The 19,530-nt window shown below is 34.5% G+C and overlaps 1 protein-coding gene across 1 annotated transcript; it reads right to left on the reverse strand.

Annotated features, from left to right (window-relative positions):
- Nucleotides 1-5,657: 5,657 nt before the first annotated feature.
- LOC132276508 (arginase 1, mitochondrial) lies at nt 5,658-13,475 on the reverse strand. The gene is made up of 7 exons (XM_059777962.1): nt 13,280-13,475; nt 11,190-11,329; nt 10,143-10,302; nt 8,972-9,105; nt 7,662-7,871; nt 6,884-6,994; nt 5,658-6,158 (listed from the first exon to the last, which is right to left on the reverse strand). The coding sequence occupies exons 2-7, from the start codon at nt 11,325-11,327 to the stop codon at nt 5,898-5,900; spliced, it is 1,014 nt and encodes a 337-aa protein (XP_059633945.1). The 5' UTR covers nt 11,328-11,329; nt 13,280-13,475; the 3' UTR covers nt 5,658-5,897.
- Between the last annotated feature and the right edge of the window lie 6,055 nt (nt 13,476-19,530).

Here is a 19,530-nt window from a genome sequence, read left to right on the forward strand (position 1 = left end):
CATAAGGAAAAGCTAAATTAGACTGAACAACCCTCTGCTTCAAGGAGACTTGAGCCCAATACATCAACCATAAAAAGCAGCCCCAAAAAACTTGAAGAGGCAAGAGAGAAGGCATCCAACTAAATGGAGTTAAAAATTTCAAGCATGTAAGTTCCAACAGAGTTGAATGTTCTTATTCAAATCCGAAGTAATAACTCTTCTAAAACTAGCTAAGCTTAAGCCTCACAGAGTCTTCAATCAGCCTAGTAATAGCAGAAGGGTCTTTAGCAGAATTAGCAAGCTCTGTGAGCCCCAATATTCCCTAATTTTAAGCATACATATTTAGATCCAAATAATTTGTTTGATACTAGTTCATAAAGTACATGGAAAATTGCACCTTAAAGATCGAAATTTGAAAGTATTCCAAAAATTGGAAACCTGTTCTTAGTAATTCTATAATTCTACTTTACAACTGTGGAAACATCATATACAACTGTCTGTAGAATTATCTGATCTGGCAGTAGTCACTTCTACTTTGACAATAACAACATCCCTCTTAAATATTAAACTTGTTTATACCACATATATTTTCTTACATTTATTGCTTTCTCCATTTTGTATTTCATTCTTGCATCTTACAAGTTATAAAGTATAAAGAGAGTGCAAGATCAGGAGGAAGAGGGTGGGGGTTGAAATTATGTCCTTTTCTTGAATGGTTAGGAAATATCACAGATTATAATTTAGTAAATAAATTGGGATTCTCTAGACATTTAATAATCTGACCGTTATTATTGAATGAGCAAGTTATATGTAGCAAAATGTGGTCAAGAACTCTCAACAAAGGAACATATGTAGAATGTGTATGATTGGACACAGTGAAAAGCATAAAAATTTATATACTTACCCAAAAAAAAAAAGCATCAGCAAGAACTGTAAACATATGCCATATATGGGAACAATAGGAATATACGTGATCAAAGTTGAATACACTTTTGTTCCATTCATTTTATCATAAAAGGATAGATGATACAAGAAATTAACATGAAAGCATCCATTTGTATTTACCAAGCCTGTTTCCAAAAGATATTTCAGTTGCCCAAGGCACAGAAAAACCAACCAATGATACGCAGGCCTGCAATGGGGATCCTGCTCTACAGTACATTGTTAAGGCAAACAGCAAGCCACTTTAACCAAGAAAGAGAAGTCAGAGGAAGAAAACAAAACCCAACACAAACCCAAACCCCCCCCCCCCCCCCCCACACACACACGCAGAGCAACCAAGAAATATAAGCCATCAACACATCATTATGAAAATCTACCAAAAAAATAATTAAAAAAAAGGGTACAAACTGTAACATGCATAGCCTACATTTGGTTTATACCTGAAGCTTTTAGTCAATTACAACACACCCCATTATCGCAAATGCTGCTTGTTAATGCACAGTGAATCAGGTGGTGATTAAAAAGAGACAAAATCAGGAGATTCATTGATTCCGCTGATGTGCATATGAAATTCAAAACAAAAAGGCACAATAACAAGAAGATATTATTTTCAACAAAAAAACAGTGACTCACTGAAGCTATATGATACTTCAAAGCAACAAGAAATACAGCACCACTGCTATAAAATTCTGGAAAAAGAAAAGGAAAAATAAGCATATTAACACATCTCAATTAGGGGATCAGAACCAAATGGTAATATGGTATACCTCCGCTTGAAGTACATATATACTGGTTGTTGTAGAAGAAGTCCTATCAGCAGACGATTAAAAGGCCACATTAGGGCAGTCATCCAGAATGCCCTTAACACATGTTCTGATGCATGCCTTGCCACACCATGCCCAACCTGATACAAAAGAAGAAAGATGTACAATTCACTAAATATCTCCAATGTTATAGGATTTCAACAACTATAATTTGAATAAATCACAGCCATTATACATACATACCTCATGTCCTAGAACATATGCTAACTCTGCATCTGAATTGCAAAACTCAAGCATCCCTGTATAAAAAACAATCTTCCCCTTAGGGAGGTGCTCAGCATTTGTCTTACAAGAGTCCACCACCATCACTTCCCAATTCAATCCTTCCAAATGCCTAGTCCCAAACTTGATGAATGATTTCTTTGGCCTCTTTTGGCACTCCTGGTCCACCTTTGATGCAAGCAAAGTGCCTTCAGATCCGTACACAGAAACATTGCAATCATTTTCAAGCCCTAGACCATTGTTCATTCCTTGAACTATGTTTCTCAGTATGGACTGAACTCGAACACTTTGTGGGTGTGAAGGAGGAAGTATGTTCCATTGGTATTCCTCCTCCATCTTCTTCCAGTGAAGCCATCCTAAAAATCTTTCCAATTTGTCGTAGGATGTGACCATATGGATTCGATTCGAGTATGGAACCGTCTCAAAACTGGTATAGAGTATATTAAACATGATAAAGAGCTCTACAAATCTGTACTTGCGATTTCTAAGCCATTGCCACCATGAATTTTTCTTCAGTATGTAACCTTGAAGAGCACTGTGTGTGAAAACATCAAGTGGGTATGGATTTGAAGAGTAAAATTTTCTTCCACAACCAAATAAAAGAGGCGAACTGTTATGTTTGAGTCCATGAATGTATGAACTTGCATTCATGGGACTGATAGTGTTCTCAACCAGATACTGATGGGAGCGAGACACAATCTTGTTCAAACATGAAGTTGAGTAAGGACTTACCAGAAGCAGCTTCGATTTCATGTAAGAGAAACCCATATCGCAAAAAATCTTCGACGGTCAAAAAAAGAAGAAGAATGCTCTTCAATGGAGCTATTTTCTCATTGTTGCAATCAAGAGGGTTAAAATGGAAGTATTTGTAAACACAGAGACAGCGTGGGCGTGTAAATGGGTACACACCCACGCCAAGAATATGTTATTGTCAAAGAAGACGCCTCTGGCTCTGCTCTGTGTAGAAAAACTGAAAGAGTGCAACTTTTACATTATGATAATGACGAAGGACAGAGACAGCTAAGTCTTGGAGGGCATTTTCCTCATTTATGCCTCTAATATTTTGAAATTTTTGGAATTGTCCCTCTTATAGAATTTGCATTCCCCTTCTTCAAACAAATCACTATTTTTATTTATTTATTTATTTATTTCAAAAGTCAACTTACTTTATTTTGTGTTTTTGTTTTTTTTTTTTTGGGTCTCTTCTTAAAAGCGCTAGGCCATCCACAATTGGTCTGATGTCTGGGTGTGCGGTACATTGAGAGCACCTTCCAATTTCTTCTGCTTGCACTCGTGAATAATACATATGTAGAATAATCTTTTTTTTTTTTTTTTTTTGTTCCCTGCATCTTATTAAATTTTTTACGGTAGTATTATGAACTTAATGTTCGTATTTTATGTATGAAAATTTTCTTTATTGCAGTTTTTTTTTTTTTTTTTTTGGGAATTACGAACATACAATTTTGAATCTTGATTATTATATCATTATCACACTTCTATTTTTCAACTTACTAGCAGTCCCATTTTTTTCTTTTTAAACGTATTCTTAAAATAAATTCCTAACTTTGTCCCCTCTGATCATGGAAACTGCAAATACACACACGGATAACTAGTTTCTTAAAAGAGTTTTTAAGAACTAGAAAATGCTCTTTTTATTCTCAATTTTGTTTTTTTTAACTCTCTACTATTTTTTTTACCTTTAAGAGAATTTAGGGAGCACTTTTACCTTTAAGAGAATTTAGGGAGCACTTATATTACTTCTACGTTAGTGAGGCACCATATCGTGTTAAGACACTTTTAAATACCGATGGATTCTCATCTAGAATTTTTTAAACATATCTATAATTTAAAATATATATTTTTTAATTTTTTACACGTATTTAATACATCTCAAGACACAATCTTTAATAAATTTTGAATATTAAAATGTAATTTTTCAAACAATAATATCATAGTGCTATTGTGGGGAAGTTTTAAGTGTTGGAATTTATTGTAATTTTTTCAAAAAATGAAGTGAAACAAGTAGATTCATAAATCTTCCGTGAGCTCATTTTGGATCAAAAGGCATACTGTTTGGCAAGCACGAAGCATAACAAAAGCTTGTGATTTCATCCGTAACATTTACTGAAACTTATACAATGGGTTCATCACCATGAATGCATGATGCTGATGGATATTATACACACAGAAACATACGCGAACACACTAACATGAATATTAAATACGTCTTTATCTTAAATGAGTTTTTTTAAAAACTGTAATAATTCAAAAAAAAAAATAGGGAATTAAAAAAAAAAACTTTTTCTCCAAATTTTCCTTGTCTTTTCCTTTCCATTATTCCTTTTTCACATAGCAGATTTTGGAAAATTTCATAGTTTAAAGTAATAATAAATTTTGTGAGTATGGTTTGTTCATCTTTAAATATATTTAAAATTTGAAACATATTGCATTTTGTGATAATTTTTTAATTTGGGAAAATAAAGAGAACCAAAATTTAAAAACTTTTTGAACAAAGTGAAGTAGAAAATGAGAAACTATTGCCTAAAGTGTGTTTTTCAAATTAAACATTAATATGAAAATTTATTATATTTCAAATTTTATATAAAATTAATAACGAAAAAAAAAAGAAAGAAAAGAATAAGTAGCCTTGAATTTCAAAAAGTCATGTTTAATAAAAAAAAAAATGTTGCGAGTTTAGAAAATAAAATGGCTAGTTTAAAAAAGGTTGAGTTTCACTAAGGTTTTGATTAAACTGATGAAGGATGCAGAATGGGAATGGGATTTGGATTTAGCAGCAAATTCAGTTCATCCCAATATTGATTCCGCCAAGAGAGGCCATATTCGGAATGCGTTTTTATCATATTTTAGTTTTGTTATGTTTGAAGATTTGGAGGCTCAAATACTCCCTCAGTCCCATTTTAAATGTTCACTTTGGAAATTGTAAGTCACAGTTTTTAAATTAGACATTTAAAATGGGACAAAGATAATACGTAATATATAAAAACTCTTCTCTAAAGCAATTAATTGTACATGTACCGTGTAATTCCCATGGATGTTTTAGCTCAGAATCCAAAGTGTGATTTTTCACAATTTTGCAAGAAAAAGTATCAACTACTTATACATCCTACCATGAAATCATCAACTTTTAGCTGCTTGGATCGGAAAGAGGTGGTTCTCTACAATTCATGGAGGTCAATTGAGCGTGTTCTATGAGTAGTTTGTTACAATGACAAGCTCAATGCGGTTGCTTCATAAGCTGGCCTATTCGTCGATGGTAGAGAAATTTCAAGTGGAGAGAGATGTGAATTTCTCGACAGCATACATGGAGGATGTCACAAGGAAATGTATAGTTACCGGCAAGGGTAGGCCGGAGGTAGGGTTGGTAGTGATACCAGGATTCAAGATTGGGAAATCAGTCATTCAGGCTCGGGTTTATCTAACAGACTTGAAGTGTACAGAGTAGCTATGAATATACAGTGGGAAAGAAAATGAAGAACTGGAAAATGATATGACTTCATAAAACCTTTGCAACTATGCAAAATGAGATTCAAAATTTCCTGATCCTTTTTCCCTCTTCCGCGGCAATCAAATAGAGCATCCGTGAAAATTTATCCTTCATTAGATCAACATAAGGCTAAAATTTCAAAGATGGTTCACACCTAATGATCAAATGTAGACTCTTGAGAAAAATAGACAAAGGAATATAGAACTTTATAACATTGTTCACTTTGCTAAGCTCTTCTCTTTTCTCTTTTTATATGAGTACGAAGTACCCACCAGCAACCTGTAACAGAAGATTGCTATTTTATTGCAGAATGAGCAAATCTATATTTTGATTTCTTCAGAGCTGTTTCCATTAAACCGAAGGGTGAATAAAGAAAACATAAGCTAATACATCTGAATGTTTCAACATGGATGCAAAAAAGTTGTTCATTTTGATATCTTTGCAGTCAGTTCTCTTACCAGCTTGGCCGCAACCATTCCAGTCATACCATCAACAGTATCACGCTGTGGGTTGAACTCAACCACATCTGCAGCAACAACATCAGCTTGAAGGTTGTGGAGTATGTTGAGAACATCACGGAAAGAGAGACCTCCTGGCTCAAGATGAGATACCCCAGGAGCAAATGCAGGATCAAGACAGTCCAGATCTAATGATATGTATACACCCTTCACACCTTCTCCAAGTTTCTGCCATCGAACATAATAAACAACTGCAAATTAGGACACATCCATGGCCGCCAAATTTTCAAATGCACACTTCTACACTATCACTACTACTACCATCATATGTGAGACTACATATTTAAGATACGAAATGATAAAAAAGGGCCTGCACAAAGTTTGGAATCTTAAACTCAAACTGGACAATCAGTGAGTATGATCATTAAAATCTGCATAACATTTCAAATTTCTTCCAACATTTGTGCAATTAAAGATTCCCAGATATCAAAAAACTATGAGGGCATTGAAACAAATAGAATGCTAATTACTAATCTAATTTTCCAGTTACTTCCAAAACTTCACAAATTTGAGAAGGATACAGCAAAAAATCAGGTCATTACGTACTTCCTGATTCTTTGAATGAAAAATATTTATATGACCGGCAGCATTAATAAGTAAAGAAGTAATTTTAGTTTCGTGAAAATTACCAACTTGCTTTAATCAGGATCCTGCTTGGAAAAATCATTTAAGCATTTCAAGTGTTCACTATTATTGCCATCGTCATCATTTTAAGTGCTAATTATGTATCAAATGTCTATTTCATATTGTTCTAAAGTTTCATATTGTTCTGATTCTTTGAATGAAAAAACTATTAGTTTCGTATCACAACATTTTCGGAAAAGGTATTATATTTTCTCATATTTTTATATTTTGATAATTCCAAAACATGAGAGAGAGAGAGAGAGAGAGACCAGGTTCTCCAGTTGGTGACGATCTCTTGAAAATGTCCGCATTTCAAATTGCTCCACACCAAATCTTTTTCCTTGTTCACGACCTTCTTTTGTTATTGATCTAATACCAACCTGAAAAGTGAACTTACAAACTTTTTAATAATGAGGATAGAAGTTAGTTGTTAGCATAATATTCCTCTTATCCATTTGTGCAGAGAAAGACTTGTTGAACAACAAATGTGGTGAATATGAATTTGTGTACCATTCCTTTGAATAGACCTTACAGTAAGTTCTAACGAATGAAAACGGATCAAAATTATAAATGCATAAAACAACGAAAACACCAAAATAATGTTTAATATTTTTTTTTTATAAAAAAATGTAAATGGAAAGATGCATATGAGTAAAGGTAGATCCAGGTTCTTAAAAATTCATGAGGATGTCCAAACTTTAGCTGTAGATAGAAAAAGGATTTCTCCATGAAAACTAATGAATTTGAATGAGTTCTATTACTGATACATACAACCAGTCGTCTTGGAGATAAAATTATTATAAATTTAATGTTTAAATCCTCAGAGGAATTGACCATAAAATATGAATTTCCCAGCCCAACCAATCTCAACATCCAAGCATTAAATTTTGTAAGTATCTTTATGTGAGGCTAGAATTTCCATAAACTACAGTTTTTTATTTTACGTAGCATCCAGTTCAGTTACTCTACAGTTTATCGACTACAGAAGTGAAATAATATATATATATTAAGAGGAAAGTAAACAATATATTGACAAACAAAAATTACTTGCAAAAGCCGCCGAGCATAACCACCCTCCATAATCCGAGCAAAAGGGGATGCATGAGAATATTTGTTTCCTTCAAATTCATGATAGATATCAGGATGGGCATCAAGGTGAAGTATATCCACAGGTCCACCAAGCTTCTCAGATACAGCTCTTACAACAGGAAATGATATTGAGTGGTCACCCCCTAAAACTAAAGGGCGCAATGGATCCTGAATAGGTGATGGAAATCATAAGGATTGTGAGTCCGTGCTTGAAATACAAAGTAGCGGAAGACAAGATTTTACAACGTATACTTCGCAAATAAATATATAAAAGAAATAGAATATGAATTGTAATTAACAGAATTTCTTTAGGAAATGGGTATTGTTAGTACTAACGAGAAGCAAAACATTTAGACAAGCAAAGAAATAACAGTGCCTTTCAACACTAACAGCATATAAGTAGACCATCCGTACTATTCATTGTCATCAAATTAGGGCATAAAAAATGCTTGGTAAAATAAGAATCCAATCCTAACATGTATGCATGGGGTGTGCAGTAGAGTTGGTAAGCATATTCATCACTGTTGGATGTACAATGGGCAACAGTAGCAGTTATCACATGAACTCATCAAACCAGTGAACTTTGAATACTGTTATCACCTATTGAGTATGTTAAAATGGCAAATTATTCATCAAATAAAATGTCCAGCAAGGATGTCCCATCCAGTTAACTTTGAAAATTGTTACTGCAGTTTGGGTCACAATCCCTGACCAAATTTAGCAATATGAGTCAACGCTAGCATTGGCAAGAAAGTGGACGAAAATCATATCTTTGGGATCTCACCTAGTCTTTGTGAGACAATTTGTTGAGACACTTTGTGGAGACAAATTAGCATATTAAATCAAGCATATGCTCTTATGACAAGACAGCAAGTATTATTGGTTTGTAATGTATTGTTTCCATTTCTTGGAAAGGAAGCAGGTGGATAAATGAAGTTCAATAAGGCTGATTCCGTTAATGGGATAAGGCATAGCCTAAAATTGGGACCAGCCACTAAAGATAGTTGAAAAGGGAAGAAAGGGGAAGAAGAAGAGTTATCAACAAGATTGTTCCAACCAGATTCAACTGGCCAAGGTGGTCCAAAAAACTTAGATAGCAGGTGTGAAATTCCCGAAGTCCTTGTAAAAGTCATACTAACAACACATCTACCTTAACACAACAGCATATACATCAGAAGATTTTCACCAAAGGCTTTGTTTTGGGTTTTTGACAGAAAAATATTAACAAGCATTCTCAAAGTAGAAGCCTATAGCAAAAGGTAGCTTACTTCTTCCATCACTAGCTTGACGGACTCACTTATAATATTCATCAATCTGTCATCATCTACTCCACAATCTCGTATCTCTTGCACAGGAACATCGCCAACATCAGTTAAAATCCGCGGATCATTTAATTCTTTTCCTGCATTGTCCCAACATTGTGTTATACAGACAATTTGTATGGTCAAACAAGCATTCAAAATATGCTATCAAAGAAATATTAAATTGTAGCAAATTTTCAACCAGATCTGATTTGGGACTGAGGCGGTTTCACAATTTCCTAAAACTAAGTGGAAACTTTGTATTCAAAATGGGGGCCCATTTGCCACCATATGGTTAACTGTGACCATTTGATCTATTACTTGACTCTTTTATGTTCAACTTAAGATTTTCTATAGTCTATGTGGGTTTTTATTGTCAACTTTATTGGTTATGATATTCCCAATATGATCCATACAGGGGGCCTTGGGATCATGGGGATTTGGATTTGATAGCCGGAATTTCCATCATCTATTATTCCAATCAAGTAAGGGAGTAAGAACCACTTTATACTACAACTGCCTTGTGTGCAGACAGTGCAGGCCTGGTAGATATACACTTGACCTTTTAACATTATTTGTATGAAGTAAATGCCCTCAACAAACATGGTTCTCGTGCATGAAATCCTAACTTCTACAATTGAGCCAATAAATAGGCCCCTATTATTAATTTTATACATATACAAGTTCCATTATTCAACAGATGAACAGAGGATGCATGGCTAAGTAAAACCCATGGGGCCAGTACCTACAGTTACAGAAACTAAATATTCTACTAACGTATGGATTGACAACAAATTTGGGGCATCTATCCTCCATGGCCTCATAAAAGAAAGTTTCAAATGATTGGAATATTCACTGTAGTTTTTAATATACATGCATATATACACATACTTATTCATAGATATGGAGACCGTGAAGGTTCACAACAAAAGAAAATGTTTCAGAAGGACATATTCATTTCAGATATTGAAATCTTGTATGATAATTTAAATCTACATGATGTGGTATGAGATGAGTATGGTTCACCATCTCAAAATGCTAAAACAACACCACCGCATCCAAAAATCAACTAAATAGTCAGTGGAATATTTTTTTTAGTGTTCAATGTTTCTCTAACCGCGTACAACATGAATTTTACCTTCTTCAGTTGTGGCATTTGTGCTGCCACACCAGATTGCCTCCCTTATGCGAGGAGGAGCAAATGCTGGCCCTTGGAGAAATGATGAATTATGTCCTAGAGGAACTCCAAGAAGAGATGATGATGCTACGGCACCTCCCAAAGCCCGGACAAGCTCTCCCTAGGAAGAAGGAAATAGAAAAAAAACAGTCACCTTTAGTTCTCCTAAGCTCTATTGGCAGAAGTCAATCTCATGTAAGAAATAGAGCCAAAGTTCTTATATCATGATAAACTAAGTCTCCAAAGAGCTGCCTAGTAATTACTTCTCACCTGAAATCATATAAAAATGGGCATCTTTTCCGATTTACAGATCATAATTTGTTGAAATGTAATATTTTTATGTGCAATATGCAATCATGATAACATGTAATATTCTCCTAAGCAATCTGACTTGTTAACCTCCATCCTCTGAGGTCATAATTAAGGGAATGTCTTAACCATATTGAAACTTGAAAGAGCTATAAGCAAATTCATTGTCCTGAACAAAAAATAATTTTAAAATAGATGAGGCCAAACCTAATTATTATTGTATTATGTATAACTTCTGGTGCAATTTTAAAAAAAAAAGGTCAGGATGTCAAGTGTGACAACATGGGTTCAAGTTTGTAATGCCAAATTATAAGTCTATTCTATAATTATATTTGAAGAAAGGACATAAGCAAAATCATACTCGATTCAAAAGGAGTGGTATCTCATGATTAAGTAAAATTATTTAGAAATATAATTAAAAGAAATCATATTAAAAGGTTTATAGAAAAATAGAAGTTAAATTGACATTATTGGATAAGACTTGGGTTGAGTAAAGCTCCCATAAAAGTCTACACATGGGGGTTTTAAGTGGTAGAATCACATCAGGTATCCATAGTGAGACATACGTTTTAATATATTTGCATTTCTTTCCATGTCATACCAAGTGAGACATCATTTAGACATAACATAAAATGTTGAACTCAGATAATGCACATTTGCATAACTAGAGAATATAGTATTCTATGACACCATCATTACCTTAAGCTTTGCCCTCTCACGAATTAGAGTAAGGGATGCCTCTATAACACGATCCTGGCCCTTCTTTATCAAATCACTGGGAACTGCAGCATTCAGTTTATGCAAATAATGAAGTCCCATCCTACCAATGTTCCTCATGTCTGAAATTAAAAAATAAAAAAAGAATATCCATAATACGCAATTATGTAGGTTTGAAATATTAGTGGAAAGAGGAGATAATAACTAAAAACAAAAGTAAGCAGGTAACAATGTGATAGCAAGAAAACATTTTAATATGGTATAAAGAAGTACAAACTCTAGCTACATTTTAAACAGCAATCTAACCAAAACTATGCTTCAGATCAAAATATATCAAAGGATGGGAAAGATATTAAATTAAGCAAACTGCACTGCAATTTAATACATGTTGGCACATAATATACCATAATCAAATAAAAAATCTATTATAGACAACCCAAGACATGCTTGACTAGAAATTTGCAGATGTCATGTAGCGCATTGTATTCTACATTTAAAGTCGCAAACCCACTGCCCCACCACTTCTCCATTCATAAGACACCTCCCCAACCCAAAAAAAAATAAAGGCCAACATACACATACAGAGAGAGGAGGGTCCTATTAGGAAATACCTAATGGAAAAACTTCTGCAATGGACCTATGAACATAAACTTGGAAAGATTTGAACTGCTACAAGCAAACAGAATGGTGGAAGAAGATCCATGGCTGACCTCGTATTGTTGGAACAGGCCTTTATCAAATTGAACTTATGTGATTGATTGGTGAGATGTTTTTACAAGTTCAACCATTAAAATTGATCCCAAAGGGATAGACTAATGGTAGGACTCTCTCACCTCGCATCTTGGAGGTTGAGAATTCAATTACCATCGGACCACTGACAAAGAATCCCAGCCTTGTTTGGTGCATGTGAATGGGCGGCTACAAGTGCCCAGTTGTGGATTATGTGGTTGTTCTAAGAGACCCGACATCACCATCATCGCCATAAATAAATAAAGTTGCAATGAAACTCTAGAGTTAAAGGCATAAAGAAACATTTCTATGATTACATGGTGCAGGGAAATGCCTTTCAAATAAATCTCCAATTACCATTTTGTTTTCACATGTCATATCTTTTACCAATTATATATAAACGCTAATTCTATATGATCATCTCATATCAACAAATGCTAAAAATTGTAGTTTTCTGATGAATTAGATATCCTTCTGGTTAAAATTGCAACTACCAAGAATATGTTTTCTGATATTTATACTATTCTGAGTTAAATGATTCAACGCCACTCAAAAGAACCTCTTAAAATTTGTATGCTATAGACCAAGACAGCTAGTATATGGAAAAGAATTTATGATTAATCAAAAGTAACCACAATTGATACAGAAAATACACAACAATTCCTATAATTTTGGTTTGATCGTTTTTGCCAGTAGCACAAACTCAATAATACAAATTTCAGCAGCCAAGTTGCAACCACAACATTCTTATGAACAGCTAATGCTGTCAGAAACCTTTTTGGCAAAACCAAATTTTATTGCTTTATCCATCTCCAGATAACACGTATTCCATCCTGCTATATACACAAGAAGAAAAGGATAAAAGAGAAAACTCAACCAGGTCTTGTAAAGTTATTTGACTGAGACATACAGAATGGAGTTTTACAATTTCATCTTCCTGTGAACGAAACAGATAAGTTTCAAGAAATCACAATTCAAAATTGTAAAGTTGCTTGGGAACGTGTTTGCCTAATTCTTTCCATCATTTTTCCTAAATTTTCATGGCAAACAAACATCGCTCAAAATTAACTCAGTTATTCGGGCTTCTGAAAGAAAATAACCTACGTGTACATAGAAACATACACTTACACACAAATCTAAAACCATTAGCACCTGAATTAGACCGATTATTACTCTCTAATCCGTAATTAAATCGGCAGTGTTGTATCAATTATATGGGCTTTTACTATTCAAATCACAAACATATCGTAACAAATTTCATTAGCGGAAACAAATGATATTCGCAGAGATGATAAGAAATAAAGAGTACTGTAATGAGGAAACAGAGGTGAAAACAACCGTACCTAGAGAGAGAATTCGATGAGAGAGAACGAAGAAGCGCGAATGATTGGGTTGAGACAGAGAGCAAAAAGAGATGAAGATGACGATGAAGAAAGTGGGCAGAGCTTTGGCGTTAATATAAGGAGAGAGAGGTGGAGCTAGCTAACGTGTGCAGCTTTTTTTGCTGTGTAATTTGCAGCGAATAGAGCAAACAGTTCACTTCTTGGTTGTCCCACTCACTGATTAAGATAATCTTTGAGATTATAATATACCGAATAATGAATACCTGGATTTAGTATTTTATTGGGCCCACGTTCCATAATGAAATGGTTATTAATTTATTCTTATTATTATTATAAATTACGTATTCCCTCCGTCTCACACTAGAGATTTATTTTAAAAAATTAGAGTTTTTAAAGAGATATACATTTAACACATTGTTTTTTTTTTAAATTATTAACTTGTTATTTTTAATTTAAATATATATAATTATAAAATTTGAAATTTTTTTTTTAAAATAAAAGATAATAATAAAAATATAAAATTTATTTGTTTTGACTTTTTAAAGATAATAATTAATTTAGAACATGTAAAAAGAAGATAATAGATTATTAATATGCAACGAAAAGAGAAGTATTTTTTTTTCAAATAATGGTAATGCTCTTTAATGTGGTCAATGCAAGGATGATAAGAATGGTGATCTGTTTAATTGTCAAAAAAGGAGAATGTTGGATTGCTTAGTCAAGCCATAATAAATAGCACTAAAGCGACAAACAAACGATTCCCAATTCTGCAACTGACGTCACGCGCTTTCTGGGACGATCGTGATGTCGGACAGAAACCGCTTGGTAAAATGCGCCATTAGGTCTATCACGCACTCCTATGTAACCACTAACGTCCGTGAATGGAAGGCTGAGACTCATGGGCTTAGCCTTCTTACACCGAATTATCTGATTCATGGGCCGTTTTGGGGGCCTTTCTCTAAAGTCCAATCTGTATATTAGAGCCATACGTAACCCAATGGGATTCCACCGTAATTTTCAATTTCATTTTTTTATTTATTTTTTTTATTTTATTATTATGAAATTTGCCCTTTCTTTGTACCATTAGAAGCAAGAATTTATTATTATTTGATTAATGAGTGTCAAAGCCCTCATCACACTTGAATCCCAGTGGGTTTAGCGTTTGAAATGTCTTTGCAATAGTAGTAAGGGCAAAGATGGTATCATAAGAAGCAACAATTTTAGTATATCAAGTGCAAAAAACATCATTCAAGTATGTTTATAATGCATATCACATCCATCAAGTTTCAATTTGGTATACTTAGGTCCCCTAACATATTTAAAATTTAAATTGACCAAATTACCCTGAATAATTTTATAAAATATATAAAAATAAATTTTTTAGTGAAAAGATAAAAAAAGACACTATTTTCCCGATCATCTCTTCAACTCTGCCATCGCCTCCTCTTCCTGCTCCCCACACAAGACCTGGTTCTTCTTTGCTTTGCTTCGCTTCTTGTCTTTGACTTGGGTGGGAGTCTGCCACAACAGTTAGCATCCTCACCCAAATGGCCTTTTAACTAATATTAATTATATCTCTATCACTATATTCATAATATATGTATGTATAAACTATTATTATATATATACATTTACATATAAAAAGTGACCATCTCTTTAACATTCTTAATGTTTCTCAAACCTCTGTTAATTGCTTCAGAAACACCAAGAACGCCAGCAACATCACCAGGCTCGAAAGACCACACGGCGCGTGTTCCTTGGGGATTTCAGAGACGCCGCTATCATGCACACCGTCACTCCGACCAAGATTCAGATCGGAGAAGCTTCTTCGCTCCGGCCAAACTCCGGTCTTGAAAACACCGACGATGACATTGGATCCGTAATTAGATTTCGGCCAGAGATCGCGCTAGTTTCTTAGGCTGAGAAATTGCGTTGAGTGTGTGGTGTGGCGGCATCTTGGCGGTCAGAACTTGCAATGACCGGTGAGTACGTGGTGTGGCGTCGGCAAAGTCTTCCACTGCCTGCTTATTGGAAACAGTTTATGTAAAACAACATGGTAAACCGAGTCAATTAGCAGTGTTAATTGTTATTGAAATAAAAACTAATGGCACTGTCAAAATCCATAAAATTTGGTATATTATGTAATGGTAAAAAGGCAGATATACCTGGGATTTCCTAATACAGGCTTACATTGTTAATCACAAAAGCTTTAAAAAATCCCATCTTATTCCGTGAAATAAAAGGATCATTCACAAAGATTCAAATAAAAAAACCAAGGAAGAAATATCTTGGAGTATTTTTCTTTTCATATTAACCAAAATTACAAATATTCTGTTCACATAATTTAAGGGTCAAAACATTGGATTAAGGGATTGGAGGTTCTTATAATGTTTGGCAATAAAAATAGTGAGACAAATGTTTCTCAGCCCCACGAGACCATAGTGAGTGCTATGAGTACCCTTAACCACCCACTAATTGTGATTTCGTTCTTCCTATGTGTGGTTTGATTAAACCTTAAACCAATGAACATGTAATTTCGAAGAGAGAGACAGCAGGGGTGAGTGTTTTGATTAAGCTTAAATCTAATGGATTTTGTAGAGAGTGAGCAGGGTTGTGAGAAGAGAGTGGTGATGGCGAGAGTTAAGACTTGATGGTAGAGAGAGTAACGGTGTTGTTTTGGGCTTTCTGCAGGGGCATTTTGGGAAAAATAAAAGGGTAAAATGGGTATTACATTCCTAATTAATGTTAGAGGGGTAATTTTGCAATTAGGGGTGTTTATTGCACACATTTTCAAATAGGGGGTAAAAGTGCTACGAAATGTATACTTTAGGGGTGTTTTCTGCATTTACCCCATCAATAAAAGAAGTTTTGGTATGAACTATAAAGGCTTTCATCACTTCCTAATTCACGTGATCCATCTTTTAATCTAATAACGATGATGACCATTTTGTTGGATTTTATAATGTTGTGGGGTGAACTTTTAAAATTAACAAAAACACATAAAAAGTAGCATTTTTACTCAACTTATAACTACTCTTATATAAGGAGTTATGGTTGGAATTAATGATCGCAACGGGGCGGGTTTGGAACGGGTTTCCTTAAATCCATACCCGCCTTGCTTGATTATATATAAACCCGTCCCCGCCCCGTACCCAGGACGGGTTGAATTTTAACAATCCGTCTCCGCCCCGCTGGGAGATGAGAGAGCCCGTGCCTGTCACGTTAACGGTTTATCATATACATCAACCAAAAAAAAAAAATTATAATCACAAATCTGAGAGCAATTAGTTTTAAAAATCTAGGGCAAAAATTGAATACTGAACAAGTCTTGCAACACAGAAAGTTTCATTCTTAAAAGTTTGCTATTACTTTTTCCTTGCTTAGATTTCCTGAATCCTTTTAGAACTTTAAAAAATAAAAAAAATAAAAATCTATTAACTTAGAGCAATTAGAATATAACTTCAAAATTACTCTAGTATTAACATTTTATTCAATTTGCTAGTAACAAGCATACATACAAAATCATTAATCTAAAATCTAAATATAACCACACAAAATCAAATCCACAATAAACAAAGAACCAAAATCAAATTCAGTATAGTCATTAACATCTGATTATGACTACTGATAATAACAACATGGTCACTTCATATTCAAATTATTCAAAAAAAAAAAAAATTCTCTTAGCCAGAAAAAAAAGAAAAAAGAAGTTGAAGTAAAAAAAAGAAAGACGAGTGAGGACATAAACCAGTGAGGGTGGAGATATAGAAAGAGACGGAGAGATCTTATCGAACCAGATGGCAAAGAGAGATGAAGCCGAATCACTGATCTTTTAGTTGTGTTGAGAAAAAAGGTTGTGGTCGATTGGTGGTGATTGCCCGAGTATTTGATGACCGGTGAGGGAGAGAAAGATTGTTTGGTTTTTTACTTTCCTTGATGCGCCGCTCTAGTTTATGGATAATTGATAAGCCTCATATACTTAAGTTAGGGTTGTGAGTTATTTTATATATATATATATATATATATATGCAAGGCGGGGCGGATATGTATTAGAACCCGTCCCCGCCCCATAACCCGCGACAGGTACAAAAATTAAACCCATGCCCTCCCCAACGGTACAAAAATTAAACCCATACCCCTAGTTGGAATTGCAATGCAAAACATAACAATTTATCTAACAATGAGCATAATTAATTTAGGATAAAATTGTAATTTAACAGCCATTCAAACTCAAAGTATGTTAAACGAAATCAGGTAAAATTTGGAAACGAAATCCTCAACGAAGTGAAGACTACTTAAGGCATATGGAAGTGTAATGGCCTAACACGTTAAAGTGCATGGTGGTGCGATGATGGAGCTGTAAAGATCCTACGTTAGGGCGTTTAAAAGCATGTGATTACCATCGATGGTGTGTGGTGGCACGGTGACGGAGTTGTAAAGATCCGAAACATTGGGGAAACGCGTATGTGATTACTGCTGATGACGCGTGGCAGCCCAATCACAAAGTTGTGAAGATTCGACACATTGGGTTCTTAGAAGTGTGTGATTACTGCTGATGGTGCGTGGTGGCGCAGTGCCGGAGTTGTACAAGGTCTGACACGTTAAGGCACTTGGAAGCACTGGATTACCATTGATGGCGCGTAGCGGCGCAGTGGTGCAGCGGTAAAGGTTTGACACATTTAGGGCAGATGAATGCACACAATTACCACTAATGATGAGTGATGATGCACGTGCAATGTCCCAGCGGTGAATATCCAGCATGTTGAGAGGCTTGATGTTTTGACGGCTTGCGGCATTATTGAATGCATATGTGAGTGGATGGTGGAAAATAATTTGTATATATTGATTACGCCTGGGGATAGGGATGGGGATGATGATGCCATCTGCATGGTGAAGATGGACTGTAAACATACGATATTAGTAATTTTTCACTTTTGGAATTCTATGAAATTTTAATGTTGCTCCCGTGTCCGTCCTTGATTGAGAAGACTATCCCCACACACAGTATCTTGTGTCTGTCCCTGATTGAGAAGACTATCAATGAAAGACTTGACTTGATACCATGTTAAATGAGAGAGAATATAAGCGTTTAAGAGAAAATTTGAAGGTAGGTGAGTGGTAATCGAGTGAGTACGAGAATAAACTTGTAATCTAACCATTAAAGACATATATTTAGAAAACAAAAAAAAACAAAATAATAAACTGACAAATCCTATTAGTTGTACGGAAAAATAATCAATAAACATGGAGGAAGTTAGTGTACTACTTTAGCTTGCTATTTCGTCAATTATCAACAATATTAGTGTTTGTACACTAAATTTAATTTTCAATTCAGATACATACTGTTGGTTGATTGAAGGAAAAAATATTAATTCAGACACATGTCATTAGTTGATTGGAAGAAGAGATGTGTCATTTTAGTGATAATAATTTAATATTGCTCTCATAAAAGACTCTTATTTAAAATTGAAGACTAAAATTCACATGTGGCAATCCATTAACAACATAGTTTAATGCATGTCTTTTAAGGGTAAACTGCAGACAAGTTTTTATTCAAAATTCAAACTCTTTGGTTTCATGCATGTCTTTAAGGATAAACTCCAGACAAGTTTTTATTCAAATTCAAACAAAGAGTTTGAATTCAAGAGTGCCACGCCATGAAGGAGTTTTATTCCACACAAGGCATTGAAGGGAAACACGTGCATTTGGATAAACTGACGACAAAAAGGAGTGCATTTGGATAATCTTAAGACAAAAGGAGTTTTGAATTCAAATATAATATTTGAATTTGAAAAAGAAAGTACTGAAAGTAACTGCTGCTCCAGAATAGCACCATGAATAGCACCATGGGGGCTTTGTGCAAAAGGTCCACGACCACAACAATATTTCATTCTCTGCAATTTACTTAATCTTTCATTTGTATTGTATTTCTTTTATTAGGAGTTTTACTTAGTATTTCCTTTGCATTGTAATTTTTTTTCTTAGGAGTAGTATTAGAATCCAACACTTCTTATACTTTGTATGAGAATCCTACTTATGAAATAAAAAGTCAAACGCTTGGCTTCAATCCCCTCTACTTTTATTTTCTAAGTCTCTTGAATGTGTAGTTTATTTTACTCCCTTCATTCATTCCACTTTTAGTGCTGAAAGTCCTCTTTATTGAGGTGTCGAAGAACCTGAAGAAAATGATCATCCTTGCCTTCCAGCAGTCGCCTGATTCATAAAGGGCTGATTATGAATTTGGTCAACGC

Source organism: Cornus florida, unplaced genomic scaffold (genome assembly GCF_030987335.1).
Source record: "Cornus florida cultivar Cherokee Brave unplaced genomic scaffold, ASM3098733v1 CherokeeBrave_3.0.0_Hap2_Chr10, whole genome shotgun sequence".
In the NCBI taxonomy this organism is placed as follows: Eukaryota; Viridiplantae; Streptophyta; class Magnoliopsida; order Cornales; family Cornaceae; genus Cornus; species Cornus florida.